The following is a 27,076-nucleotide window of genomic DNA, read 5'->3' on the forward strand; positions in this document are numbered from 1 at the left end:
TTCTCCACTTTGCACAAAAATGTATTTCTTTGACATCCCAAAGTACAGACATTCATCCAGGCCCCAGGTGGTAAAGCAATGAGTTGTGAGCTCTGCCTGGGGTCTGGCTCAGGCCACATGAGCATGGAAGGGAGGGGCAGCTGTGGCCCATCTGTCAAGCTGGGGGAAAGCAGGGCAGCTGCCCCTGCCCAGGGCTGGGAAAGAAAGACTCCAGGAGAAAAAGGCCAGGTGCCTCTTCCTTGGGCTGCTCCTCTAGCCTGTTCTGCCTGGAGGCAGAGACGCTAGGAGAACCCAAAAACAGGCCCAGGGCAGGAGGAGGGAAGAAAAGCGTGCCCCAGGGGCTGCCTGTGGGGTCAACCCCGCACCCAGGCCCCGGTTCTGTAGGGGTCTCCTCACCCCCGTCTGTCCACCAGAAGCAATTTGGAGTTCCGATGAGGGAGGACAGAGATTCTGAAATACATTCAAGGCTCACGCTTCTCTGAAACACAGCCGAGATTTCCAAGGTAGTGCTGGGGGGTGGGGGGTGTCGGGGGGTCTCCACTGCAGGCTGTGCCAACTGGTCTGGAGGCATCTGCCTGCTGCTTGCTGTAGGAAAGGCTGGCGTGGAGTGCTCCTGCCTGTGAGAGAGGTGTGGGGTCCTCTGGGCAGCGGGGCAGGCAGGGGTGAACGAGGCAGGCTCAGTTCTGCTGGTGGGGTGCCTGGGCACCTTGGGTCTGCGGGCAGATGAAGGGCTGGGGAATAAGGGAGTAAGTCCCTGGCCCCAGACGGTGCTGGCTTCTGGAGCTGGGGGCCAGTTCTGGGTATGTTTGGCAGAAGGGGCAGTGAAATTTGCCCGAGTTCTGACCAGCCCTGGGCTGGGGCCTTCCACAGCCTGGGACCTGGTGGGAGACTAGGAGGCAGCCTCCATAGCAGCGTGGCCTCAGGCAGGCCTGGCCAGAGAGCAGCAGGGCCACTGTGAGCCCCGCTCCTTGAGGGTCCTCTGGGGCTGCGGCTGCCTGGCCTAGGCCTGGGCACGGCTCCCTTCCTTGCCCCAGATGGCCCAAGCCGGGAGCACCAAGGCATCTGGGAGACCCACCGCGGTTAGTTTTAATGCCTAAACCCCATCAGCCGCCCTCAGGACCCCAGATGAGGTTCTTGGGCTTTGGCGGGGGTGGTTAGGGTGCTGAAGTGGGTTGTTAAAAGCCTGCTGCCTCTCCTAAAAGGAAGCGAGGCCAGGGTCTGAGGTTACTGGGAGAGGACCGGTCACTCACGATGTTAGAGGCATTTAGTCTGGCGGGGGTGGGAGTGAGTGTGGCAGCGATGAAGGCTTTGAGTTGGGGCTTGAGCATGGCCAAGGAAGCTGCAAGGACGCAGGGAGTGTTTCTTTTGTTTTTGTACAGAAATCATACACACAAAACTTCACACTTCCTAACCAAAAAAAAAAAAATAATATATATATATAATATATATATCTCACTAATGTTAAGGAAAAGCGTCGGTTGTGCAAAAGTCCCCTGTGTCCCTTCATCCAGTGGGAGGCTCCCGGGTGGGGGTCTGCCATCTGGGCTGCTTGAGTGCTTCCTGCTGGCCTCGTGGTCCAGAGCAGTGGCGGCCATGTGGGTGGAGACCTCTATCTGGATGTGTCCATGTTCTCCTCTTTAAAGTTACTGCAGTGCTCAATCACCTTTCTGGAGGCAATGGGAGACAGAGGATTGGCAGGCGGGCTTGGGCCAGGGGAGGCCAAGTCCATCCTGGCCGATCAGGCCGCGGAATTTGTTGGCAAGTATCACCTAACGGATGCTGACTGAGATGGCGTGCACAAAATGGCCGGCATGTGCGGAGTACCCAGGAAACGGTGCCTGTGGCCATGTCCTCCATCAGCACCCTATCTTCCTCCCACGCTTCCCCCGCCCCCGGGCCTCTGGTTAGGGGCTCCCCTGAATCCGCGTAGGTCTGTCCTCCAAAACCCTCTGATCCTTTCTTCAGCAACGTCTTCCTTCTTCACCTTTGCCCTGAACACTCCGGCCTTTTCCTCTCCAAAGTCTACTAATGGTCCCCAAAGTGACTGCACAGCAGACTCGCCCCGAGGTCTGGATGGTGGAGCTAGGGCAGCTCTGCTTGCACAGGCCGTGTACTACTGAGGCAGCCAAGCCCCAGCGCAGTGTTTGGGACCCACCACTCACACCTCCAGTCTCTCGCCTACTCCAGTCTGGCCCTTGGGAACTGCTGCCCACTGCTATCAGGTGACCCTGGCCTTCCTGTTCAACACTAAGCCTCTGGGCTGGTCGGAGTGGCTGTGTGGGGGTGTTCACTGCAGCCTCTATGTGCTAAAGGGGTGCCCCAATACGTTTTAGGAAGTAAGGGCCACGTGGAGTGGGACAGGAGTTGAGACGAGCTGGAGGGACTTCTCTTGAGCGCCCTGTCAGTGTCCCTCACACCTGCCACCAGACAGGCCTGCTCAGACACATGTGTCAGGTCTCACAGAGATGTTTACAGTGTCTAGGGTGGGTTATGGGTCAGCCTTACCCAGTGCTTCTCACATCTCCTGGGATCCCTGCAGACAATGAATGTCCCTAGGCTCACCTCCCAGACCCACTGGGACAGAACATCTAGGGTGGGGCCTGTACATTTTTAACAGTCTTTCCAGATGATTCTTTAGGGAGATGAGGTGTGAGAACCACTTATTTTACCGTTCTAAAACTCAGACAAATCTGTCAATTCATGTTTAAGCAGTGCCTTTGGCCAAAAATAACTGCAGAAACGGGCCAGTCACGTCTTGGGAGCCTCTGAACTCCAGGCCCCTCCTCCATGATACTCTTTATTCTACGTCGTGTTTAGAACTGGGGTCCTGGAGAAAGCAAGGTCATTACTGCTGAGTGTGACGTGCAGCATTCCTGAGTCTCTTGTGTACAGATCAATGTGAGGTCAGAGCCGGTGATATTTTAGAGTCTGTAGTGAAAACCACACAGCGATGAAACGCCTGACAGCTCTGAATGGGACCTTCACATTCAGTCACTCATTTGCCCTCTGCCCCTGATCAGTCCAGATCTCTAGACTGTATTTTACCACACTGTGTCCTCTCTTTAGTTGGAATGTCTTTGGCCAGAAGGAATGAAAAATTCTGAGCTGACTTGCTGACACCCAGTGATGAGAGGACGGAATCTCTTGGGAATGAAAGGAAACGAAGCTCACAAACGAGAGCAACGAGGCTCCATGTAGAGCTTGGTCATCGAGTTTCTGGCCACACTGTGGCTGAAATGAGACTCAGGGCGGCCCCAGCGCGACATCAGTATATTTCCACACTCAACTCCAAATTGCCCTGGGGATTTCAGCCATTCCTGACCACCAGGGGGCCCCGCCGTGTCACCCACTCCCCCAAATCAAGGCTCTGGCAGATCCACTGCCTGTCCCTTACCGGGCCATCTCCTTGGTCTCCTGCCGCGCGGTGGCCATCTTGATCATGTCCCTCAGAAGGGGCATCCCACCTTCTTTGATCAGCAGGGGGCAGTACTTGTCCGCTGTAGGGCAGTAGGAGCAGACAGCATGGGGTCAGGGTGGGTCTTCTCTCAGCCTGGGCCCAGACACCACCCTTGCTGCGAGGACTGCCCTCCCAGAGGGGTGGGAGGAAGGTGCAGGCCTGGGCGCGGGCACTGCTGCAACCCGGGATGAGCCATGTTTGCCCTGCCCCAAGTCCACCTGGGAAGCAAGGGCTGAATATTCGGGAAAGGCTCTTCCCGATCTGGTATGCAGTAGCATTTTTCCCCCAGAGCTCAGCCTGTGGAAAATATCACCCCAATCAGTGGCTTCTATTCTCTGAGAAGTTTTTTTTTCTTTTTTCTGTAAAAACAGATTCCTAAGCCTTGCCCTTGGGTATTCTAATTCAACAGATCCAGGAACCTGTATTTATTTGTGTTTTTAGCAAAATACCACCAGGGTTGGAACCACCATGCCTTCTGATTGGGTGGTTTCGTGGTTCACTCCAACAAAGAACATTCTAGTGCTTAGTAGCCAGGGCTTACATTCCATGGAGAACACGGGTATTTCCATGGACCTCCAGTAGCTCTATGTAGTAGGAGCTACTTGTATTATCTCCCTTTACAGATGAGACTACTGAGTGTCAGAGGGATGAAGTAATTCATCCAAAATCACTCCAGAGGCTTGTCCAAGGGAGTGCCAGCTCAGGGCTCTTGCGTCTGTGTTACACTGCCTGCCTCTTTGAGGTAAGGTGCTACGTTTTAGTAAGACTAACTTCAAATAATAATAAAAAAGGCTAATGCTTACTGACCAGTCAGTATATGCACATGTGTTGGTATATGGTATGTTCTAAGCACTTTACATGTCTTATTGCACAGCAATCCTATGAGGTAAGTGCTATTATTATCCCATCTTAAAGATGAGGAAATGTAGGCACAGAGAGGGTGAGAAATCTGCTCAAAGTAACACAGCCAGTGGTAGGACCAGGTTTCAAACGCAGGCAGTTTGCTCACAGAGCCTGTACTCTTATCCACTCTGCCAGCTAACAGGACTGACAGTATGTAGGCACTGGGCATGGCACTTTATGTTGGTTCTCTTTTCACATCAATCTCGTGGGGTAGGTGTTATTTTTACAGAGGCGAAAACTGAGGCCCAGAGAGGTTAAAGAACCTGTACGAGGTCACAGAACTAGTAAGGGAGAGAACTGGGGGTCACACTTGGCCTGTCATAAAGTCTCTTAGCACTGCACCCTCTTTCTCTTCCCCCAAAGCCACTGAACAGAGGACAGTTCAGGCTCTTCTATGGGAGGGGAGGGAAGGACTCTCTTTGAGGAGATAAGATTTGTTTTCAAGTTCTCTCCTGTTCTCTTGGATGTCTATTTCCTCAGAGGTTAGTTCTTCATTTGGATGGGTCTTACTCTGTCTTACACAAAGCATGGAGATTTTTGACTATTCACTCATATGGAAGCAGGAGGCATGAAGAAAGCTGTCTGGGAACTCTGGACGGGCCATCTCGCTGCCAGGCCTGCTCTGGGGCAGAGGCCAGCCCTTCTGCTGTGCACCCCACAAATGCTAGAGGGTGGAGGGCTGTGCTCTGAGGCCCCGACACTGATGCCAGCCCTCTTGCTGCTCCCCACCTGCTCTATAAGCTTCCTAAAGGCATGTCTGCTTCCAGCCGGGTGAGTGTCCCTGAGTCTGAACAAAGGACGAGTGAATACTCACGGTAGACAGACACGAGGTTGTACAGGGCCCAGGTGGCCCAATGCTGGCTGACAGGGGAGATGCCCTGGGGAAGGAGGCGAAGAATTGGCTCAAACGACCTGTAGGAAGAGAAACCAGAGTCACTTCTGGTGCTGGGGGAGGGGGAAGTGCATCTTGCTGGGCTTTCTCCTCTTTGGAGGGTCCTATGGACAAACCATGAGCAGGCCAGTAGGATGCAGGAGATACGGGGCATCTGGCCCTTCAGCCCACTTCAGGCTCCACAAAGGGAGCTCCCTTTTGAGAGATGTCAAGAGCATGGACGTGTAAGGGAGACAGGAGGGACACAGATTAGGTGGTGCAGAATCTGGGGACCTCAGCAAGGAAGAGACCCAGCCTGGGGATGGGGGCGAAGTACCCTGGGATGCAGAAGAAAGTGTGATTGCACTTGGCCTCCTATGGACCATCTGTACTCATATCCAAAAGCCTGAAAAATGTATGTGCAAATCCCCAGACCAGTGATTTCATTTCACCTCTGCTAGGGAACGACATAACTGGAGCATCAGCAAAGCCACAGGCATGAGCCCGTTCTTCCCAACACAGGTTTTCAACTTCAAAGTCAGTATCAGAGCAAGATGGGCCATCCACACATCGAAAGTGACCCAGTCATAACATAATGAGAGAGACCCAGACCTGTGGCTGGCAATTCAGTCACAAGACAGTATGACCTGATACCAACTGGACTGAAAGCATGTAAATCTGTGTACAACTGCTGGGAGGGGACACACCGGCACGTTAGAGGGATGTCTTTCAGGGAACGAGGTTTTGAGTGGCTTGTTTTGTTTCCTCCTGCGTGTCTGTATTTTCTCCTCCCCAACCCCACAAATAAACGTGTACCAGATGTATGTGAACAGCAGGCTTTGGGTGCACACGGGTGTTGATGTGCATGACACACGCACCAAGCAGTACAGCTGAGATGGGCGCCTCTCTGCTCAGTAAGACAGAGCCGACAGAGGGCTAGGAGAGAGGGAAGAAGCTCTGACCGGACCGTGCTGGCAACGAGCGCCCTGTCCTAGCATCGCCCCACCCTCCCCACTGCACACCTGTAGTTGATATTTCTCCGTGAGTTGATGTCCCAGCTCTGGATGGCTGCCCACATGCGTTCCTCCACCTCTTCCCGCTGGGGCTCACAGATGCCCCAGGCCTCAGGCCCATCAAACATGATGTGGGAGAGGACACCGCAGGCATTGTAGGAAACCTCAATCCCATCGGCCTTGCTCTCTAGCAGGTTGCTGCCAAGAAGAGAGAAAAATGGAGTCCAGTTCCCTCTAAGTCCCTCTTCAGACACCAGCTGCTGGACCCTAACTGACAAAGCAGATGCCAGAGGTACTACTGATTTCTTTATCACTTATTATCCATACCCAGATGACTTCTAAAAGGCACCTGAGGTAACTAAGATGAGATATAGCTACACAAGGACCATTTATGGAGGATTCAATGAATAAGAAACCACATTATAGAGGGAAGGCGACATTTATGACAGAAATCTAGGCTAAGTGCAGTTGCTGTGACTGAGCATAGACTGGAGCTGTGAGCATCCTGTTAGCCAAGGCAAAAAGGCAAAGGACAGAAGGACCAACCTGAAGACACTGATGAATTGGGACGTCATTAACTGGGGCCGCAGCTCCTTCACCTCTGCTACGTTCCCCAACAGTCCCAGCATATTCCGATGCAGTTCCTGCTTCTCTGGGAATTCCTGGCCAAACAAGAGCCATGGGGGCCACATCAATTAGCACTTAATTAGTGTCTGGTATTAACCTAGAAACTTTATGAGCGTGTCTGGCCATTCTGACTAGACAAAGAGGGGGTGTGATATGCTGTCCTCCTACTTTCTAGTGCACCCAGGACAGTGTTGGGTATCCACTATAAGGATTAAAAGGGTGGGGGCGCCTTGCCACAAAATCAGAGGCTGAATGGAGATGGGACCTATAAAACTGTAAATGGGACAAATATGGTTCTGTTTACCAAAGCTTAAAATATTAGTTTAATGGAACCCTCCAAGAAACTGGAGCAAGAAAGCAAGGGATAAGTTTTAGGAGGAACAGCCCATCCTACCGGACAGAATTCGGTCCAGCTGACATCCCAATGGACCCCTGCCAGGCTTGGGCAGTCTGAGAAGGCACTGCTGAGAAGGGTGGAGCTGGGGTTCCCCTTGGAGGGAGGGCTTTCAGAGAGGGCCCGGCCAGGCCATCTGGGTCAGGGAAGGTCTCTGGAGCTGCTGCTGCTTTTTCCTTTCTATTTTTTCTTTTTTTTTTTTTAATTTTCCTAAGAGTTTATTTGAGCCAATCTGATGAGCTATGCTGGGAAGGAAGATCTCAACTGCTCCTTGGAGCTTCTGATTGCAGCAAATCCTGGGCTGCCCTTCTGTGGGAAGCATGAGAAGGGTTGCTGGTGGATTTGGTTGGTGGGGAGCCTGGGGACAGACGAGTAGCCGTGTGGGTGCCCTAGGAGGCTGCCGCCGCAGAGAGGCGCTACCTTCAGGCAGTCCAGGAAGAGCTTCATGCCGTTGAAGTTGAGGAACATCTCACAGTTGTCGGGCGTCTCGTCCGTGATGTTCCACAGGGCGCTCCAGGAGAACTCCATCACCTGGTCACACTGAAGGCGGGGAGGGCTCAGCACTGGCTCACCTGGACAGGACCTGAGGGCTCCTGGCACCCAATGAGGGGGTCCCCTGGCAAAATACTGACCCCCCCGCCCCCCAGGGGAAAACCAGTCCCCAAATGGGCTGCAAATGGCAGAATGGCTCCATGAAGACTCGACTTACTATCTTGTCCAGCAGCTTCTTCTGAATGAGCTTCAGCATGGTCTGTGGGCAGAGAAGAGAACTTGCAGGGGGCCAGGCCTCAGGAGCTCTCATGCCCCCCAAGAACCAAGATGCAGAGAGGAGCACCAGCGATTCTATTCCTGGCTAATATATCCTAACAAGACCAAAGCTGCCCATCTATTTGGGAGGCTGTTTGAAAAAGTGCAATCCGCAGACTCGGTACTTGGCATCAGGAGGCCTGGGTGCTAGTCCTGGCTCCACTCTGACTCCCAGTGTGGCTCTGGGCACAGCCCTCTCCCTCTGTGGAACTCAGCCTCACCAGAGAGAAAATGAGGAGACTGGCCATTCCTTCCTCATTCTTTCCTTCCTTCCTTCAGCAAATATTTATTATCTCCCCACTGCGTACTAGACACTATGCTAGGAGCTGCTCGGGACATAATGATGGAAGGAACAAGCATGGCGTCCTTCCCCACGGAGCTCACAGCCCAGTGGGAGGCCGACATTGCATAGATAGTTCTTCCCTTATTTAATCCCAGTTGGGAAGAAAAATCAGGGCACCTGGTCTGAGGAAGCAGGAGTGACTTACACAGTGGGACCTAATGGGTGAATGGGGGTGGGAGAGGATGACAGAATGTTCTAGGTGGAGGACACGTATGGGGGTCGTAAGCAACATTCACTGCTAGGAAATCCGTCCTTTGGTCTAGCCTGACTCCTTCATGTGGCAGTGGGGCTATGGCAGAGGAAAGGAGGAAGGCAGGGAGGGCCAGCCCGCCTGCACGCACCACAACGAAGCCCATCTTGCCCACGGCCTCCTTGTGGTCATTGTCCACCTGGCAGACCAGGGCGTTGCACAGGTGCACGGCAATGCGCTGGATCGACTCGTCCTGCCGTGTGGGGTTGAGGATGCTGAGCAGGAGCTCATTGACCCTGCGGTACTGGAATTCCAGCTCCTCGGGGATGCTGAAATTGCAGAGGGTCAGGCAGCAGTTCCGCTGGACCTGGGCCGGGACGGAGACAAGTGGAGCACAGTCAGGGGCAGACTCGAGCTGGACTCGAGGGGCTCGCTAGAGGTGAGAGATCATCCGGAGTTGTGGTGGTCCAGGAAGGCGTCCTGGAAGAGGAGGCTGTAAGGCTTTCTAAGAAAAACGTGAACTATTCATACAGAAGAGTGTATAAAATACAAATGTATAGTTTTACAAGTAATTATAAAGCAAACAAGCTTTTCTACCACCATGTAGCCACTACCTGGGTCAAGAAATAGAACATGGCCAGCACCCAGAGGTCCCCATATGTCCCTTCCTGATCATAAGGCCCTCTTTCCACTAGAGATACCCACCATCCCTGCTTTTTCATTCAAAAGATTCTCTAGTACCTTTCTTCTTTTTGTTCAACCATAGGTTTGCAAGATCACCCACGTTGTTGTAAGCAGCAGAAATGCATTCCTTTTCATTGCAGTATAGTATTCCAGTTCATGCATCCATTCCACTGCTGGTATACATTTGGCTGGACTTCAGTGTTTGACTGCTTTTAACAGTGTCTTGTACATGCGTTCTGATCTCCACTCTCATGGGTACACACGCGTGGGTGAAGCTTCTGGGTCAGAATGGGTGCATGTCTTTAACTATACCAGGTCACACCAGGCTGTTTTCCAATGTGGCTGCACCAGTTTACCCTCCCACCAGCAGTGCAGGAAAGCTCTACTTGCTCCACATCCTCAATCTCTCTTTGCATTGTCTGCAGGCTTTTTTCTTTTTTTACAGCACAATGTTCTCAGCACATTTTCCTTGTCATTTAATTTCCTTCCATCCTTTCTCATTAGATATTGGAAATTCACCATATTTTATGTTATGTAAATTAGAGGATATCACCCTTGGTTAACTCTGTCTTTCCCTTCAAAAAATACATATTCTTTTGTTTGTTTGTTTTGTTTTTTTGTAATTTTTAAAAATTTATTGGGGTGACAATTGTTAGTAAAATTACATAGCTTTCAGATATATATTTTAATTTGAGAAAAACTTTATTTTAAATTATAAAAGCAATACTTACTGTAAAAAGTTCAAATAATACTATCTGAGCAGAAAGTTCAAGTCTCCTACCTCAATCCCCAGAAGTGATCACTGTTAGAAGTTTGGTGCACATCCTTCTAGATTTTTCTACCACGCAAATACAAATATATATTTGGGGGAGAGGAGAGGCAAAAAAAGATATTATACAAATTGGTCCAAAACTTTTCTTATCAATGTGCAGTGGACATCCTTCTAGGTCAGGATATACAGATATACAGTAATGTCCCAATATGTGGGTGGATCATACGTTACTCTTCCAGGCCGCTATTACTAAAACATTTTGGTTTTCTCTGATTTCTATTTAATGGGTGTATGTATAGCTTTTCCCTCTAAGGACATTCTAGCTGTGGAATACCTAGGCCAAAAGATAAATGTATTTATAGGTCTGGCAGGTTCTGCCAGCTGCCCTCCAGAAAAGTTGTTTGATTCGTACCTCACCAGTGGAAAGTGCGAGAGTGCTCTTCCTGCAACCTGTCAATCTCTTGAGATGAAACATGACATCTTGTTATTTCACTTTCCATGTCTTTGATAGAGTTTGTTAATTTGTTTGAGAGTCTTCAACTAGCATTTTTTCATTTAAAAAAAAAGATGCCCCTTTTAACCTGATTACAAAATCAATCTCAATGTGGAAAAAACAGTTGCTCTGAAGTCTGCAGTTGGCAGAAAGTGGGAAAGTGGGTCTTTTCGTCCCTGCAGAAGCTATAGCCCCACCATAGCCTTTCTGGAGGACAATTTGAGACTACATACCAAATGTTTTAAAAGTACACATACCCACTGCCCCAGCAATTTAACTTTTAGACGTAGTATAAGGATAATCAATTAAATGTAGTCAGCAAAGCCTTATTTGAAACAGCCAAAACGTACAAAAGCAACCAAAATGTTCAACCAGGGGGTGGATTCCATAACTGCAGCCCATACGCTCGGGGAGCCCCAGGAAGGGGTTGGGGCTTGGCCACTGCCTCTGAGCTCCAAAACAGAGTCAGCACCCGAGAGGCCTCTCCCTGGGTGAGGACAGTGAACACTGCTGACACCAACAATTATGAAACTGAACCATTAAAACCAGCTGTCTGGGGGAGGAGAGCTGGGGTTGTGAACAACTGTTACTTCTAGTTAATACATTTTTGTATTACTTGAATTTGTTTTCTAAGCATTTGGTGTCTTAATTTTTCTCTTTTAATCAGAAGAGAAAAATTATTTAAAAATTTTTGTTGTAAAATATTTGTTGATGGGGAGGGTTCACATTCAAAAGACACTGTTGAAATAAAAGTCCACGTAACATGAGCGTTACGCACAGAGTGAGCCCCATTTACTAAATAAATACGCACAGCCTAAAATCTGGAATGACAGACATTCAGTGTTAACAGGTGCTATCTCTGGGTGCTGGGACTATGGCTGGGTTTTTTCTTCATATCTGTTCATTATAATTTTTCTATAGTAAACATTTTCATGACTTTTATAAGAAAAGCAGCTATTGAAAAAAATAGCCCCCGGCAGTGTTACTGGGTAGAAGGGCTGAGGAGTCAGCGTAAGCAGAGGCCCAGGGACAGGAGAACAGGGTCCCTGGGTGGAGGGTGGTGGGGCCAGGTAATGGGGCCCTGAGTGCCAGGTCCCCGAGTCTGTGAGTGATGCCCTGGGAAAAGGGGATCGGGAGGGGGCAGCGCAGAGCCAGGCAAGAGAGGGTGGGAGCAGGCACCCTGAGGCCCTATGAGCCAGCTGGTGAGGCTGGGCCACAGGGAGAGCAGGACAAGAGGGTCTGGGCCAGAGCATGCAGGGCTGTGGCAGGCAGGGGGCTCACCGTCACCTCCTGGTAGGATTCCATGCCATTCAGCACCACCTGGATGACCTGCCGGCGCAGCTTGACGCTCTGCTCTGAGCGGTACTCGGAGTTGGTCAGGTAGAAGAGGGCAGCACTGCCTGTCACTTGAATGTTCTTGTCATACTTGTGGCACTTGAGGGCCGTGATGACCAGCTATATGAAGACAGGTTACGGGTCCAGGTGGAGAAGTACTGTGGCAGTTATGCAGGGACAGGCCCAGGGCTCTGCGAGGGGGCTGGGACAGGCCCTCTGAGCCTGGAAGGGGCAGACATGGGGGTTGGGGAGCAGAAACTAGGGCAGGGCCATGGTGTTTGGACAAGGCCAGTGCTGGGGCAAGGGGGGTGCTGTAGGGTAGGGTTGGGGTTTGGGAGGTAGGACTGCCGGTATCCTGGGGATGAGGAGGGGTGTAGAGGAGAGACAGCCAAGTCTAGCCCCCCCCAGGTGGGGATGGCTAGGAGCCCGAGGGCCCCCTCTGCTCCCGGCGTTGGGCTGACCTTCAAGGCCCGCAGAAGCTGGTTGCAACGCTCGATGCGGGCGATGTCAAAAAGCAGGTTGATGGCCCGGGAGGTGATCTCGGGCCTGTGCTCCGTGTAGGCCTCGATGGCGTTCAGCACCTGCTCCTCGTTTTTGTCACCACTTACCTGGGGAAGAGGCATGCTCAGAACAACCCGGAAGAAGCCAAGTGGTGGAATCCTCAGACCTCAGCTCGGTCTCTGGCCCCAGGGCAGACACCTGGGGCCCCCAGCCCACCCCCATCCCTTCTTCCAGGGCTCCCTGCGGCTTCCCTCCTCCACTCCCTCTCACTTTGTAGGCTGGAATGTGAGTGAGGCGGCACAGGGAGGTCTCGAAGAGCCCAAGGAACTGCAGTGGCCTCTTCAGAGCCCGGAAAGGCGTGATGCTGCTCTTGGAAGGCTCGATGCTGGGGGAAGAGGGTGCTGGGGTCAGGGGCTGCCCTGGGTTCAGCACGAAGGCGGGCCTCTCCCTGGGGGTGGCTAGGCATTTACTAGGGGCCCTTTTCTAGGCCCTCCAGCTAATCTTTTTTTTTTCTTTGCAAGGGCAGGGGACATAGACCCCACCTATTGGTGGAAGGCTGGCAAGGCCACATTGTAGAAGAACGTGTGGGCGGACAATATGGTTATAGCCATCTTTGGAAAATGTTATCTGCCATTCTAGTGAGGACGTGTCACCTTTAGGTTCCACCAACGATCAGGAAGGGACATGCCCATCCACCAAACCCTGCTAAAGTATAGTTGGGGACAGGGCTTATGGCCAATTACAGCTGGATGGGTTTGAAGCAGATCTCGCAACCAACCAACACTGTCTATCCCAACACCTAACGAGTGGAAGACACTACCAGCCTCATCTTAACACCACCACACTGTCTCTGGCCAGTCTGAGCATCGGAATTGCCCAGTCACTCCTGGTGCTTACACTTTCTAGCCTTTGCACGGGATGTTCCCTCTAGAATACCCTTCCTTGGGCAACCTCAGACTGTACTTTTACAGCAGCTTGGGTGCCATTCCTCCTCCTCCCTCCTTCCTGATCGTCACGGCAACTCTGTGCCTCCCCTAATGATGACTTGTCTGTCCTCACTAGCTCATACAGCCTGGAGAGGGCAGGGCCTGGTTAGTTTCTTTATCTCCTGCACCCAGAATAGCACCTGGTAGAGGGAGGCTTGTTGAAAGACACCCCACCGGCGACCCTGGCGGGCAGGTCCCCACCTGGTCTGCCCTGCTTCCTCGTCCATCTTGGAGATGCTGCAGTTCTCCAAGATCATGTGGCCAGAGATGTCCAGGGACATGAGATTCCCCAGCTTCTGCACAAAGAGGCTCAGCACCTTGCGAGTCAGCTTGAACTTATAGTAGCTGGAGAGGCGGTCTCGGGAAATGTCCAGGTGTCTGGAGATCGGGATGGGGGGCACAGGTCAGGGGCCAGATATAGGCTGGGGCTACCTCAGACCCCTGCTCCTTCAGTCCATGGCAGGGGAGACCCATCCCTAACACAACTGCTGCAGGGCATTCTGGGAAAAATCCTGCTGGGACCCAGGTGCCCTCAAGAGCCCTGAACCAGCTGAGTTTAAGGAATGGGACCATCTCTTCCATGCCCACCTTCTCCCTGGTAAGGGGCTCAGGAACCTTCTGGATTCACGACACCCACCTCCCCACCCGGCCCCAGCAAGCTCTGGGCTGGCCGCTCACCGCAGCTTGTGCAGCTGGACGATGACCCGGATGTGGTCATCCGACAGGTCCATGTTGTAGAGCACAAGGGACACGAGGCTGTCCTTCCACTGGGTGAGGAAGGCCGCGTCGCTTGTCTGAATGCCTGAGAGGTCCAAGGTGGCCAGCGAGTGGAGCGGCCGCAGCAGGGACTCCACCGGGACGCCATCGATCATTCGGCCCAAGTTGAGAAAGCGCAGGCGGCTGAAGCCCTCGAAGGTGAAGTCCTTGACCAGCACCTGGCAGGTGGGGTTGACGAGGCACTCGTCTTCACAGCCCCCGGGGTTTTCCTCCTCGTAAAAAATGTTTGCACAGCCAAAGAGGCTCAAGGACACCAGCGTGTGGCTGAAGCTCCTCAGCGTCTGCAGGCTCTTGGCAGACAGCTTCTCGCAGTTGGTCAGGTACAGCTCCACTAGGTCCTGGGGGCAGGGCAGGCACAGCTGTCAGCACCCCTGCGCAGCCCCTGCCCTAGGCCTGGCCCTGGCTACAGGTGGGCTTGGAAGGGGTCAGCACAGGGGGAAGAACACCAGTGCGGCCCTGGGATTCTTGCCCTGGAGGCGAGCGGGCCCTGCCCCGACTCACTCTTTGACCATCTCGGGGCCGGCCTCTCACGGCCATCCCAGGTGCCTGGTGAGGCCGGGCTCACCTGCTTGCGAATGGCTTCCAGGTCCTGGTCCTGCACCAGGTCCTCGCGGAGGTGGATACGGGTAAGGCGGGTGCTGCGGGGGTCTGAGAAGAGGCTGAAGAAGCTGTCGTGTGGCTCAAAGTTGCAGGCGGCATTGACCAGCTCCACGTACCTGGAAGGGAAGAAAGCCTGGCTCAGGGGATGGGCACCATGACCCTCGTCCTCCCTTCAAGGCCCAGCACAAACCCTCCCCTCCCTGAAGCCTTCTCTGATCACCCAGCAGCAACCTATCTCCCGATCTCCTCCTCCTCGTCCTAATAGTGTCTGGTTAGATACTGACTACCCTACAGGTGAGACTGAGAGTGGCCCAGGAACCCCTGCAACCAGGAGTCCAAAGGTAGACCTGGTGATAAAGGGGCCTCTTATCAAACAGCAAATCCCAAGCTCTCCCCCCCGCCAAACCACAGACACCTCTAAAACAAACATACATGTCCACACGCATCTTCTTTAAGCCAGCTCTGCTTCCTGGACTAGCCCCTCCCAGGGCCCTTTCCAACAGGAAGATTAAGCCAAGGGGTTTGGAGTCCCCAGCTGATTGCAGGCCAGCACTCATTAAAACCCCGCTGAGACAGCAGCTCATACAAGAATCCTGGTCTGGTGGGAAAGGCTTTGGAGTCAAACACTCTGGAATCTAAATCCAGCGTGGCTGTTCACTACCTGGGCAACTTCACACCAGGAACTGAATTTCCCCAGACCTCAGTTTCTTCATCTGTAAAATGGACATAACTCTGGTCTGCAAAGCATCCAGGCCAGTGCTGCCTGACCCACATTAAATGATCAGAACATTATCAAAAGTTGGGCCCCGTCGTCAGGTCACACACAGGTTCCCACTTTTATATGTAACTGTCTGGTCTAACAGTTTCCCTTCTGCGCACCTCAAATGAATTTCCAGCGGTCAGTGAACACACATCATGCTTCTAGGAGCCCCTACTAGTGGGGAGTCCCTTGGAGGGGCCACATAAAAATTTTCTGAATGACTCGAATCCTAGTCATGGATCCAGTACTTGGGCATTGGTGTATAAACCTGCATATGACCATGTTCACACATAGACACGTGTTCACAGGCACAGGTGTGCACACACGTGCAGGACAGCACATAAATCCTTCATTTACGTGCAGGTTTCTATACCCGCTCATAGGTGTAATGCATACCTGCAGTTTCACACTCAAACATTCCCTGTGCTGCCGAAGCCCATGTGTGTGTACACGTACCTATTCTTTCACATGCACACCGCTCCATACACATACCAACATGTACACATATAACTTGACAGTTATGGATACACCAGTATTCTCTTGCACCCACGGACACCCATGGGCAGGCACACACATCCTCACACATCCATATCCATAGCCACACCCTACATGGTGCACACACAGTGGTCACAGTCTCTCAACACATGCTCGTCCTAAGACGTGCACCCCTGCCCCAGCTCCAGGCCTGCGCACTCATTGACAAGCCGGTCACAGATCTCGCTGGGCAGGAAGATGTCGGGATGTAGCCGCAGTGTCTCCTTATCCAGCAGGTAACCCAAGGTGCCATCCAGGTTGCGCAGGCAGAAGTCGGTGCAGAGGGCCATCAGGGACTCAGGAGTGTCAGACGCCATGCTGGGGGCAGGCAGGTGGGCCACGCCCGGACAGGGGCCTCCAGGGGCGACCGCGAGGCCTCAGCACTCACAGGATCATTGGCAGAGCCACAGCCTAGAGAATGGGAAAGAAACTAAGTGAGCCACATACAAGGGCCGGACCCACCGGCTGCACTATGCCCACTCTCTGAGTGGGGAAATTGAGGTCCCACATGTCACACTCAGATTAGTAGCTTAGAGATCAAATATATGGTGATGGAAAGAGAACTGACTCTGGGTGGTGAACACACAATGTGATATACAGATGATGTAGTACAGAATTGTACACCTGAAATCTATGTAATTTTACTAACAATTGTCACCCCAATAAACTTTAATTAAAAAACAAATTAGCAGGTTAGCAGGGCCACAGCCCAGGACTCCTGACTGCCTCCCTGCCACTCTCTCCTGAGCCACCATCTACGCGTGACTTGACGTGCAAAGAGCAGGGGGCTTTGTCCAAGCATTTCTAGGCCTTCACAATGTCTGCGGGCACATTGTGTGTGTCGGGGACCCAATGCTTGGGTGGGGAGAATAGGGGTCTTCATTAATAGCTATACGGGGGTGTGTCTCACAGTGTAACCTAACCTGTGTATAGCTGTCACTGTTTGAACACTTAGTATGTGCCTGGGCTTTATAGACACGTTACTCCTGAATCTCATGATATATGATGAAGAATGAAGGTTCTTTCTAAGAGAAATGAAAATACACATCCACACAAAAAGCTGTACATGAATGTTCATAGTGGCATTATTCATAATACCCAAAAAGTGGAAACAACACAGATATCCATCAACAGATGAATGGATAAAAAAATGGCGTATCCATACAATGGAATATTATTCAGCCATAAAAGGAATGAAGTACAGATACCTGCTACAACACTGGACCTTGAAAACATTACGCTAAGTGAAAGAAACCAGTCACAAAAGGCCACATACTGTAAGATTCCATTGATATGAAGTGTCTAGCCAGAATAGGGAAACCTAGGCCTGGGAGGTTAAGTGACTGTTAGTGGGTTTGGGGTTTCTTCTTGGGGGTGATGAAAATGTTCTAAAATTGACTGTGGTGATGCCTGTCCAACTCTGTGAATAGACTGAAAACCATTGAATTATCTGCTTGAAATAGGTGAACTGTATGATACAGGAATTATAGCTCAACAGAGCTGCTATTAAATAAGTGAAGTCTCCTACTGTCTTCATGACCCTGAGATCGGTAAAGATTTCTTAAATGAGAGTCATAGGTGGGAAATGGTAAGCTGGTCTGCGCTGAAGCGGAGAGACTTCTGTTCATACACACACAAAAATTAATTTGAGATGGACCTTAGACCTAAAGGTAAAATAATCAAGTTTCTAGAAGAAAACACAGAATAATATCTTTACGGCTTTAGAGTAGGCAATGATTTCTTAAATAGGTGATAAAAAAACATGAATCATAAAGAGAAATTGGTAAATTGGACTGCTTCAAAATTTAAGACTCTTTTCATCAAAAAATAGCATTAGGAAAGAAAAAGAGCAAGCCACAGAGTAGAAGATATTTCCAACAATATACCGAACAAAGGACCCATATTCAGAATATATAAACAACTTCTACAAATCAATTTTTTTAAAAGGATATAATAGCCAATTAAAAAATGGGCAAAAGACTTGAGCGGACATTTCATGGACAGGAAACATGGAAGAGGGCTTGGCTTCACTGGTATCAGTAAAACCACAATGAAATAATCATTTCCCACCCACCAGAATGGCTCTATTGAAAACAACAGCAACAATAAAGGCAGTACAAAGCCTGTATTATAATGAAGATATGGAACAACAGAATGCCACCTACACTACTGGTGGGGGTGTGAACTGGTGTGAACTGGGAGTGTAATTGGAATGTTGTGTGACACTAGCTATTAAGGCTGAAGACACACATACAGGGTGCCAAAAAATGTATACACATTTTAAGAAAGGAAAACTGTATTAAAATTGTAATATTTAATATATACCGATAACAAAAGATGAAAACAAGTCACATTTGACTTCTGCAATAATAAGAGGTGCTCAAAGTGGTTACCATCAGCGTCCAGACACTTCTGATTACGGCGAACTACTGCTTGAGCAACGCTGACCAAAGGGTCTACTTGTATACATTTTTTTGGCACCCGTGTCTGTTCAACGTTCAGTGATTCCACTCTTAGGTACACACCCAACAACAGAAAGGCACATATAAATGTTCACCAAAAGACACAGACCAAAATGTTCGCAGCAGCACTGTTTGTAATAGCCAAACCCAGAAAAGAACCTGAATGTCCACTGACATTCCAATAATTATGATGTATTCGCCAATGAAATACTACACGGCAATGAGAATGCATGAACTTCTGTTAACACAACAGCTTGGACGAAACTCACAATGTTTGGTGAAAGGAGCCAGACACAAGAGTATATATTCACATGTTGTATGAATCCATTTATGTATTACTCCATTAAGTTAAAAAACAAGGAAGTCTAATCTGTGGTGGTAGAAGTAGGCTTGTGGCTACTTTGGGGGTTTGGCTGGATGCTGGATGCTAGAAGCTTCTAGTCCCTTACCTGAGCGCTGCATATACAGGAGTGTTCGCTTTGTGAATATTCAGGGAGCTGTATATCATGATGTGTGTACTTCAATAAAAAGTTAAGAAAATGGCCCGGACACCAAAGAGTTCCAGATTTAGCAGGGAGTCGGGGTGCAGGTAAGTGGTGATCTAACCGATGGTGCGTCCTCTGCTCTGATAAGTGGCTAACAGAGAATGAAAACTGAACCATCACACTCAAATGGAGTAAACAAGATAGAAAACAATCAACCATTTATAGAATCATGGACAGTCAGGAATTAATCCCAAACATTTTCCTACCAGAGTCTACATCAGAAAGGGGGAAAAATAGGCAGAACTAATCTATGATGTTAGAAGTCAGGGTAGTGATTACCTTTGCGGGGAGGCAGCAATTAGAAAGTGACAGCGAGGCCTCTGGAAGTTCTGGGACAGGTCTGCTCACTTGTGGAAATTCATCGAACTTCCACCCACACTGTGGGCCTTGCCTTATCTAATGCGATACTTCAATTAAAAAAAAAAAAAGTATAGGCTCTGTGGTCAGATAGATTTGTTTCAACCTGATTCCACAATTCACTAGTAAATTACTTAACCTCGCTGGACCTCAGTTTCCTAATTTGGAAAATGGGGACCATAATCCCTACTTCACAGGGCTCCTGGAATAAATGAAATGTTGGGAAAATGCTTAGCCTCAGGCTTGACACGACTTAAGTGTACAACAAATGGTGGTTACAATACCATCTCCCCCCCCCCCCCCCGTTTTCCGACACCCCCTTCAGGTTCAAGCCGTTGTTTGTCAGTCTAGTTGTGTAGGACACAGCTCGCTGGCCCAGGCTGGTATTATGAGCCTTGCACTCCCCCCAGCTGAGGCAGTCGGTCACTGGTCGTCTGGCTGCCCGCAACAGCCCACGGCAGCCCAGCTCCAGGAAGAGCCATTGTTCAGTCTTAACTGTAGAGGGCACAGCTCACTGGCCCATGTGGGGATTGAACCGGTGACCTCGGTGTTAAGAGCACGGTGCTCCAACCACCTGAACCACCGGGTGGGCCTCACAATACCATCGTATAGACGAGCAAACTCAAGCACAGAGAGAGGCTCCTCTGTCCAAACTGTGATTTGAGCCTTGTCTCCTGGACTCCATCACATCATTTCTCGGAAGGTTCTGAAGGAGTTTGGGGCCCTCCACTGTCCCTGGCTTCTTGGAGCCTCTGCGTCCATATTCGAGCCTTCCAGGCGGCTTCGGAAATCCAGTGCGTGGACACAGAACACCATGCCCTTTGGAATCGCCAGTTAGTTCTAAGTTAGGTCCCATCACTTACTGGTGACCTTGCTGTAAGAGTTCGGGAGTCAGGCCAACCTAGCTTCAAGTCTCAGCCCTGCTGCTTAAGAGCAGGTGAACTTGGCCAAGTGTCTTCACCTCTCTGGGCCTCAATCTCTTCTTTAAAATAGGGAGCGCTTTGTATAGACAACATGGAATGACAGCATGGTGCCTGGCATGTAGTAACTGCTCAGTAAAAAGCAACTATCACCATCATCATCACCCCCCTCCAACCTCACCTGCCCTAGTTCCCAAGTAGAGCAGGGTCTGTTCCTGCCTAGCTCCAGACCTGTGCTCCCCAGGCCTGGGTCTCCTGTCATGAGGCCCACTGTGTCAGCTGTCCCACTGGCTGTGTGACACCCTTGAAGCCACAATAAACAGGCTGCCTGGGTCCTGGGGATGGCCTTCCTTTGTTTTTCGTTCACTGTCAGTCCTTCGAGAGCCCAGCAGCCAAGTCTCTTACCTGGGAAACGAGCCAGAGGGAACACTGCTGGCAGGGAGACAGTCACTGCTGGAAACCAACAGGTCCAACCTCCTGGAGCCGTCACTCAAGGCCTCCAGAACGAGAAGTAGCCCTCTGGTCTACCTGGTGCCCACGGCTCCCCTATTCTGGCTTGGCCTCCTTCATTGCACGGGCAATAGGCTTACCTTCAGACCTGTTCTCTTTCAACTTGGACCATCAAATTCAACTCATGTTTCCACTTTCTACTCTAAGTGCTGCTCCCACCTCCAAAGACACACGCATGTCCCTCCTCTAGGAAGCGTCATCAACCACTGCAGTCCACACCGCCTTTGGACTCTACTCCTTGCTTAGCTGTTGCCTACTCACCCTCAGGACTGTGTGTCAACGTCATTTCCTCTGGGCAGCCTTCACAGACCTGCCAAGGTGCGAGTGCGGTGCGCCCCCAACACGCCCGTAATGACAACTCACACTGTATTGACGCTAGCTGATCCGCGTGGCTTCCTTGCCAGGAGCCCAGCTCTGTGAAGGCAGGAACCAGGCTGTTTCGTCTGGCACTGCATCCCTGGGCTCAGCCCAGGTCATTTATTGATTCCCTCGGTCACTGTCTCGTGAGCACTGTGTGCCCAGTGGTGACACACCAGAGGGCTTTGTCCTCGTGGAGTACACTGGCTCTGGACGGGGAGACAGCCCCCTAAGAAGCACCAAACCCACCCCACGGAACTGAGACCAGTGTTCTGAGGGAGAGGGTGAGACCTGGGGCTCTAGGTACCTGTGCCGGGGACCGGCCCTGGTCTGAGGAGGCATACAGGCTTCTTCCTTGGAAGTGACATTTCGGCTTCTACCCAAAAGATGAGTCAGTTATTCTGGTGGTGGGCAGAGAATGGAAAGGCATTCCAGGAAGCCGGAAAAGATGTGCACGGGCTGAGGACAGATGGTGTGGGGCACTGGTACCGCAGGTCCAGCTTCACAACTATTTGCTGGACAAAAGCAGGGCTTTTGTGCACCCATGCGGGCCTGACAAATAGTAGGGTGTCAACATATACCTGTGGAAGGGATGACATGGGACTTGCATGTGTGCCACACGTGGAAGCTGGAGGCAAAGCATGCTTTCGTATCCTCCCTGCCCACTGTGCCCCAGACAGTGCCAGGTACCCAGTGGCCGCAGAGAACCCTCATGACCCTAACAGAGAGCCACCAGGAGCTGTGCCTGTTCTGCAGGTCTGAACCCAGTCACCCAGGTAGCCGTTCTGCTGAACCTGTTTACCAGCTGGAAGAAACACTACCCTGTCAGCTGCCAAGGTCACTAAAAGTCCCCAAAACACAAACCAGGAAGATGGCACCATCCGCTAACTGCCTTCAGGAGTGCCCACTGCGCTGGTTGGGGCTGGGTGAGCTGGAGGAAGGAGCCGTCCTCATGTTGGCACCGAGGCTGAGAGGCCTGGGGGCTGGAGTGCCCGACCACTTGTGCCGCATCCAGCTGCAGTCCTGGCACCCGCCAGAGGCAGCCACCTCTGTCCACCCACCTCCTAGAGTTCCTCATTTTTGTGGCAGGCACCGGCCACCTGGGATTCTGGAAACTGGGGACAGAGGGAACTCTGATTATGACAGAACACCACGTGGTGAGAACAGCTCTGATTCTTTCTCCATCCCTACTGGTGCAGGTTCTCTAAAACTGGATCTATCATTAGCCTATGACATCCTGGGGGTGGGGGACAATGGGAAGAGAACAACAGCAGCAGCTGCTGCCACCTCCACGTTGGCGGTTTCCTGACATGGCGCTGAGCTCCTTATGGGTTTTATTTCATACGGTCTCCTATTTAACCAACAAAACGGCATCCCCTAGGACCCTGTACTTGCAGCTAATTCATTATTTGTGTAACAATTTGTCCATCAACCCCATCCTAGGCTCATGAGCTCTGGGAGAACAGGAACCTTGGCTGCTTACATGCTCCTGGGTCCTCAGTGCCCAGCCTGTGCCTGGCACCAACGGAATAAAGGTTTCCTTTTGCCTGAGTCACCTCACGACACCTCACGACAGCACGAGGTAGACGGTTCCCGTTTTCTGATGAAGACACCGAGGTTTGCCTGAAACCACTCTACAGTAGGACACAACCCTAAACCAAACCTGTGCTTCTCACCAAACCATTGTCTTCCGTCCATCCAACGGAGGGGAGAGAAACTAAGGTGCAGAGCAGGGAACATGGGACCCCGCCAGCGTCCTGACACCCCGCTGACAGAGAGGCTGGGGGAGCCAGAAGCTCTGAGCCTTGGAGCAGTGCCCACCCTGTGAAATATTAACCCAGGAGCTGGGGGAAAAACCCAAACAAGTGCCCTATTTACAGAGGCTGGAAGCTTTCCAGGAGGGAGTGGATCACAGTCCAGATATGGGGGGTGAGAAGCTGCTGAGAGGGGAGTCAGGGCAAGTGCCAGGGGTCTTCAGGAGGCACGGGTGCAGGTGAGGATCTGAGAGCATCCCCAAGAGGCCATCAGCCTGCAGGCTCTAAATCTGCAAGGTGGGTTACGTTAGGAAGGTGTGGAAATGGACCGACAATGCGCATCACCGCCCGATGGTGCCACCTGGAGGCAGAGGGGTCTGGGGGATACTGGCCTCTAATGAACCTTAATGTTCACGTCCACACTGAGCACCATATTCCAAGAACTCTGCGAATTCTCTCAACACCCACAGGAGGCAGGAGTTGTTCTAATCTACAACTTACAGATGAGGCGGCTGAGGCTGAGTGGCGAAGTAATGTATATGCCGACATGTATACATATATTCGTTAGTTCAAGACCCAGTGGTTTGAGCTTTGCATGCCTGATCTCACTGGAGCCACAAATAACCTACGAGGGACATATGGATTATCATTTTGTTTTCCAGATGGAGAAACTATGGTTCAAAGAAGTGCACGGACTGACCCAAGGTCCCCCAGTAAGTGCCTGGTTCGCTCTACCATTATGCTACGGGCGGGAACTGGTTCTCTAAGCCTCAGCTCTGCCTTCTGTGGAGTGTCCTTGGGCACTAAGGACAGATGGTTGGGTATCGCTGGTAACCATCCTCTGGGCATATACCATTTGTTTGCCATGGGACGGGAAGCTTCCTGAGGCAGGGACCCTGTGTGATTGTTGGCGTCTCCATGACACAGTGAGTGTGTGACTGGCTGGTTGTGGGTGAAGGAGCTGCGACTCCACAAGGTGCCCAGGCAATATTTACAGCCTCAATATTCATTAAGGTCCTTATCTGTCAACATGTTGCAAATGTACCTACCTCGTGGGGTTGCTAAGGACATGCCATGAAATGATGGCAAGAAGGTGGTAACCAGTAAGTATGGAGTGATTTCCTGAGAATAATGCTCAGAGAGACCCTTTGCTAATTTCTGAGGCTGGAACGTCTGCTCATTTCTGAGGCTTCAGTGATCCCCAAATAGATGACCCAAGGTGGGACTCTGAACTCACATTTCCAGGAGTCAAGAACAGCTGAGGTACCGAAGCCCTCTGCCTAGAGGGCCCCCAAAATATGTCTGCAGAACCCTGGTGACATTAACAATAACAAGAATGGCTCTTACCTTTGTAGAGAGCTTTAGAGAGCACCAAATTCTTTCACAACCTTGTTTCATTTCATCCTTCCAACAGCCTTCAGAATCAATGTACAGAGAGGAAAACAGGCCCAGCCAGGGGATGAGACTGCCTAAGCTCACAGAGTGAGCTGGCCGCAGAGCTGGGGTTCGAACCCAGGTCCCCAGATCGCCACTCTGACTTGCTAGTCACAACAGCCTCCCCCAACATGCTGGCTCTCAGCATCTAAGTGCTCTGCCTTTTCATTTTCAAATCCTCTGGCCCAGTTGCCCTGCTCAGCTATGACCCAGGCCTCATGACACAGTCCAGGCTTAGGGGGTGAGGAGGGAGATCAACCACTGTTCCACTCCCTATAAGGCAGGCTGCAAAATCTCAGCCTCTGCTGGGCACTTCTGGGATCGACAATCTCCATCAGCACATCAGCCACACACACCCCGACCACACCTCTAAGGCCAACATATGCTGCCCTTCCCAACCTATCTTCATGTCCTATTTATTTTAACACTGTCATGTTGCCTGTTTTATGTGGCAGAATGGGGATTTGCTGAGCTCTTTAGAAAGAAGTCCCTATCACCTTCCACTGTCGCCAAAAAGCCAAGAGCAAGCTACCATCCTCCCTGTAGGATATGCAATCACTGTTCCCACTGAGGGGTAACAGGAAGTTTCTACCTTGTCTCCCCCACTGTTCCCCAAAATTCCACTGGCTCAGGGATGACACCACCAGCTGGTGCTAAAAAAAAAAAAGGCTTTCATGTAGATACATTCAAACACTTCCTCCTCCTCGTCATCATCATCACAACTACTAGTATTGAGTACTTATATGTGCCAATTAGTGTGTGATCTCTCATTTAACCCAACAATCCCATTTTACAGATGAGGAAACTGAGGTGAAAAAAAGGTCCCTGTCCAAGTTCTCACAACAAGGAAGTAGTGACATGATCTGATTTAACCACAGTGGTCTATGGCTGTCCTTTTTGTATTTATTCCATCAATGGTCATTACAAAGATGGAAAAAGGGTACTTATAACTCAAGGCCAGAGCACAATGGTCATTTGTCATCTAAAACAAATCTGTATTTTCTCCAAGTACCAGACACTTCACGTTAGTAGTTCTGAAAGGGTGCCCCATTAGACACCTCGTGACCTTGCATCATACAGACTGCCCGATCTCCTCCTCACCATACTCTAGCCACTCTTCTCATTAACCACTTCTCCCATCCTTCATTCTGCTCCGGCCCTATTGACCTCATGCTGTTTCTTAAAATCATCAGGTATACACCTCAGGACCTTTGCACTTGCTGTTGAATGCTCTGCCTTCAGAGAGCTGCATGGCCTGCTCCCTCACTCCCTCAGGTCGCTGCTCAGATATCAACTAATTAGACACTTTTTCTGACCACCCTCTATAAAAAGGTGACTCTACTCTCTGGCCCTTTCCATAGCCCTTCCTGCTTTATTTTTCTCCATGGCCACCCTACATATTATGTTTATTATTTGCTGAATGAACTGAAACAGAGAGGCCCCTCACTCCTGGCAACCACCTCCTGCTCTAAGTATAGTCGCCTGTGACCCTTTTCAAAGCTGTCTTCTATGCTCATTCTGGCTGGTTTTGACCCTGAAGAGAAACATTCTGTGGGAAAGATCCTATGGGGTGATTTTCCCATGGAGACCTCAGACATCTCTCTCCCCCTGAAAAACCAAACGTTCTGGCCGGCACAGGCAAATACTGGAACTCTTGGACTCCTTGGGCCAAAGAGCAGCCAAGTCAAGTTCCACCCAGAGCTGTAGTGGCCGGCACAGTCAGTTTCACTTTCAACTCACCTACCAGGCTCCTGGTTCCTCAGGTTTGCAACCCCACCTCGTCCCTTTCCCACACTGTTGCATTTCTCTGCAACTTGTCATCCCCTTCAGGAGCTGATCCAGAATCCAAGCCGCCCCTGAGCTTTTAAGCACTGTTTTGGGGGAACTTAAGCTCATCCAACAGGTAGGAGGGGCAGGGGCTGGCCCTTTCAGCCCTACACCGATCCCCCATTTTGTAGTGACATCCAACAGGGCGTCATTTTCTCTCCGGAGGAAGGGAGCTCAGTTTTAAAGGCACGTTTCTCAGACCTGGCAGCAGGGTAGAGAAGGGAGCCCTCCCACCATTGGCAGAGATGGACCTGTGCAAGTGGCTGCAGCTGCGATGCTGAGGCGATGCTGAGGCGCCGGAGGCAGGAGGGCAAGGGGTAGCACGCAGATACATCCCCTGGCTCCTGGAGCGGACGGGATGCTTACTCGGCGAGGAGGACCAGAGGATGCGGCCCGGGCCGGCAGGGGATCTCGTCAGGCTAGGGCCGGGGTCTGGGGAACACGGGGGTCGGCGGGGCGGAGCTTGGGATCCCGGGGGGCAGGAGCCCCGGGCGGGAGGGGGTCGCGCCGGGGGGACCCCGTCGCCGTTACCTTGCCCTTAGGGCTGCGGGCCGCCGGGTGCTGGCTCCGGGGCCCGGCCCCTCCCCCGATCCGGCTCCTACGGCTCGGAGCCTGCAGTCGCCGCCGCCTCCGCTGTCAACAAACCCCGGGCGCGTCACTTCCGGGGCCGCCCCTTAGCAACAGAGAACCGGTGCCTCCGAAGGGTCCCGCGGCGAACGTAGGCGGCGGCTGCGGAAGGTTCCGGGGTCCCGTGGCAGCTCCTCTCCTAGACCGTGGACCCGTGTGCTGTGGGAGGGGGGAGCGGATGGGGCACCCACCCCAGCGGTGAGCACGCGCCTCAGGGGCTGTTCCTGGCCTCTGGG

At 51.5% G+C, this 27,076-nt stretch overlaps 1 protein-coding gene across 7 annotated transcripts; it reads right to left on the reverse strand.

Moving 5' to 3' along the window:
- On the reverse strand, positions 1 to 26,922 carry ZER1 (zyg-11 related cell cycle regulator). 7 transcript variants are annotated; one of them, XM_074331138.1, is made up of 17 exons: positions 26,745 to 26,922; positions 19,334 to 19,461; positions 16,207 to 16,458; positions 14,719 to 14,869; positions 14,055 to 14,491; positions 13,578 to 13,754; positions 12,661 to 12,775; positions 12,351 to 12,497; positions 11,836 to 12,009; positions 8,757 to 8,972; positions 7,975 to 8,016; positions 7,686 to 7,805; positions 6,791 to 6,906; positions 6,254 to 6,442; positions 5,175 to 5,272; positions 3,395 to 3,497; positions 1 to 1,667 (listed from the first exon to the last, which is right to left on the reverse strand). In XM_074331138.1, the coding sequence occupies exons 3-17, from the start codon at positions 16,362 to 16,364 to the stop codon at positions 1,610 to 1,612; spliced, it is 2,301 nt and encodes a 766-aa protein (XP_074187239.1). In that variant the 5' UTR covers positions 16,365 to 16,458; positions 19,334 to 19,461; positions 26,745 to 26,922; the 3' UTR covers positions 1 to 1,609. The 7 variants fall into 7 exon arrangements, with proteins under 7 accessions (XP_074187239.1, XP_074187238.1, XP_019584322.1 ...); XM_074331137.1 differs by lacking the exon at positions 19,334 to 19,461 and adding an exon at positions 26,465 to 26,557; XM_019728763.2 differs by having other exon boundaries at positions 26,465 to 26,922.
- Between the last annotated feature and the right edge of the window lie 154 nt (positions 26,923 to 27,076).

This window comes from Rhinolophus sinicus, linkage group LG04, assembly GCF_036562045.2.
Source record: "Rhinolophus sinicus isolate RSC01 linkage group LG04, ASM3656204v1, whole genome shotgun sequence".
NCBI lineage: Eukaryota > Metazoa > Chordata > Mammalia > Chiroptera > Rhinolophidae > Rhinolophus > Rhinolophus sinicus.

What these genes read in the sequence shown, in the direction of transcription:
- ZER1 (XM_074331135.1), bottom strand. Translation starts at nt 16,364, where the DNA reads ATGGCGTCTGACACTCCTGAGTCCCTGATGGCCCTCTGCACCGACTTC. An exon ending in TGGAAGCCATTCGCAAGCAG is followed by an intron (nt 14,492 to 14,718) that starts GTGAGCCCGGCC and finishes CCCTGCCCCCAG; the next exon opens with GACCTAGTGGAGCTGTACCT. An exon ending in AATCCTACCAGGAGGTGACG is followed by an intron (nt 8,973 to 11,835) that starts GTGAGCCCCCTG and finishes GTCCCGGCCCAG; the next exon opens with GTCCAGCGGAACTGCTGCCT.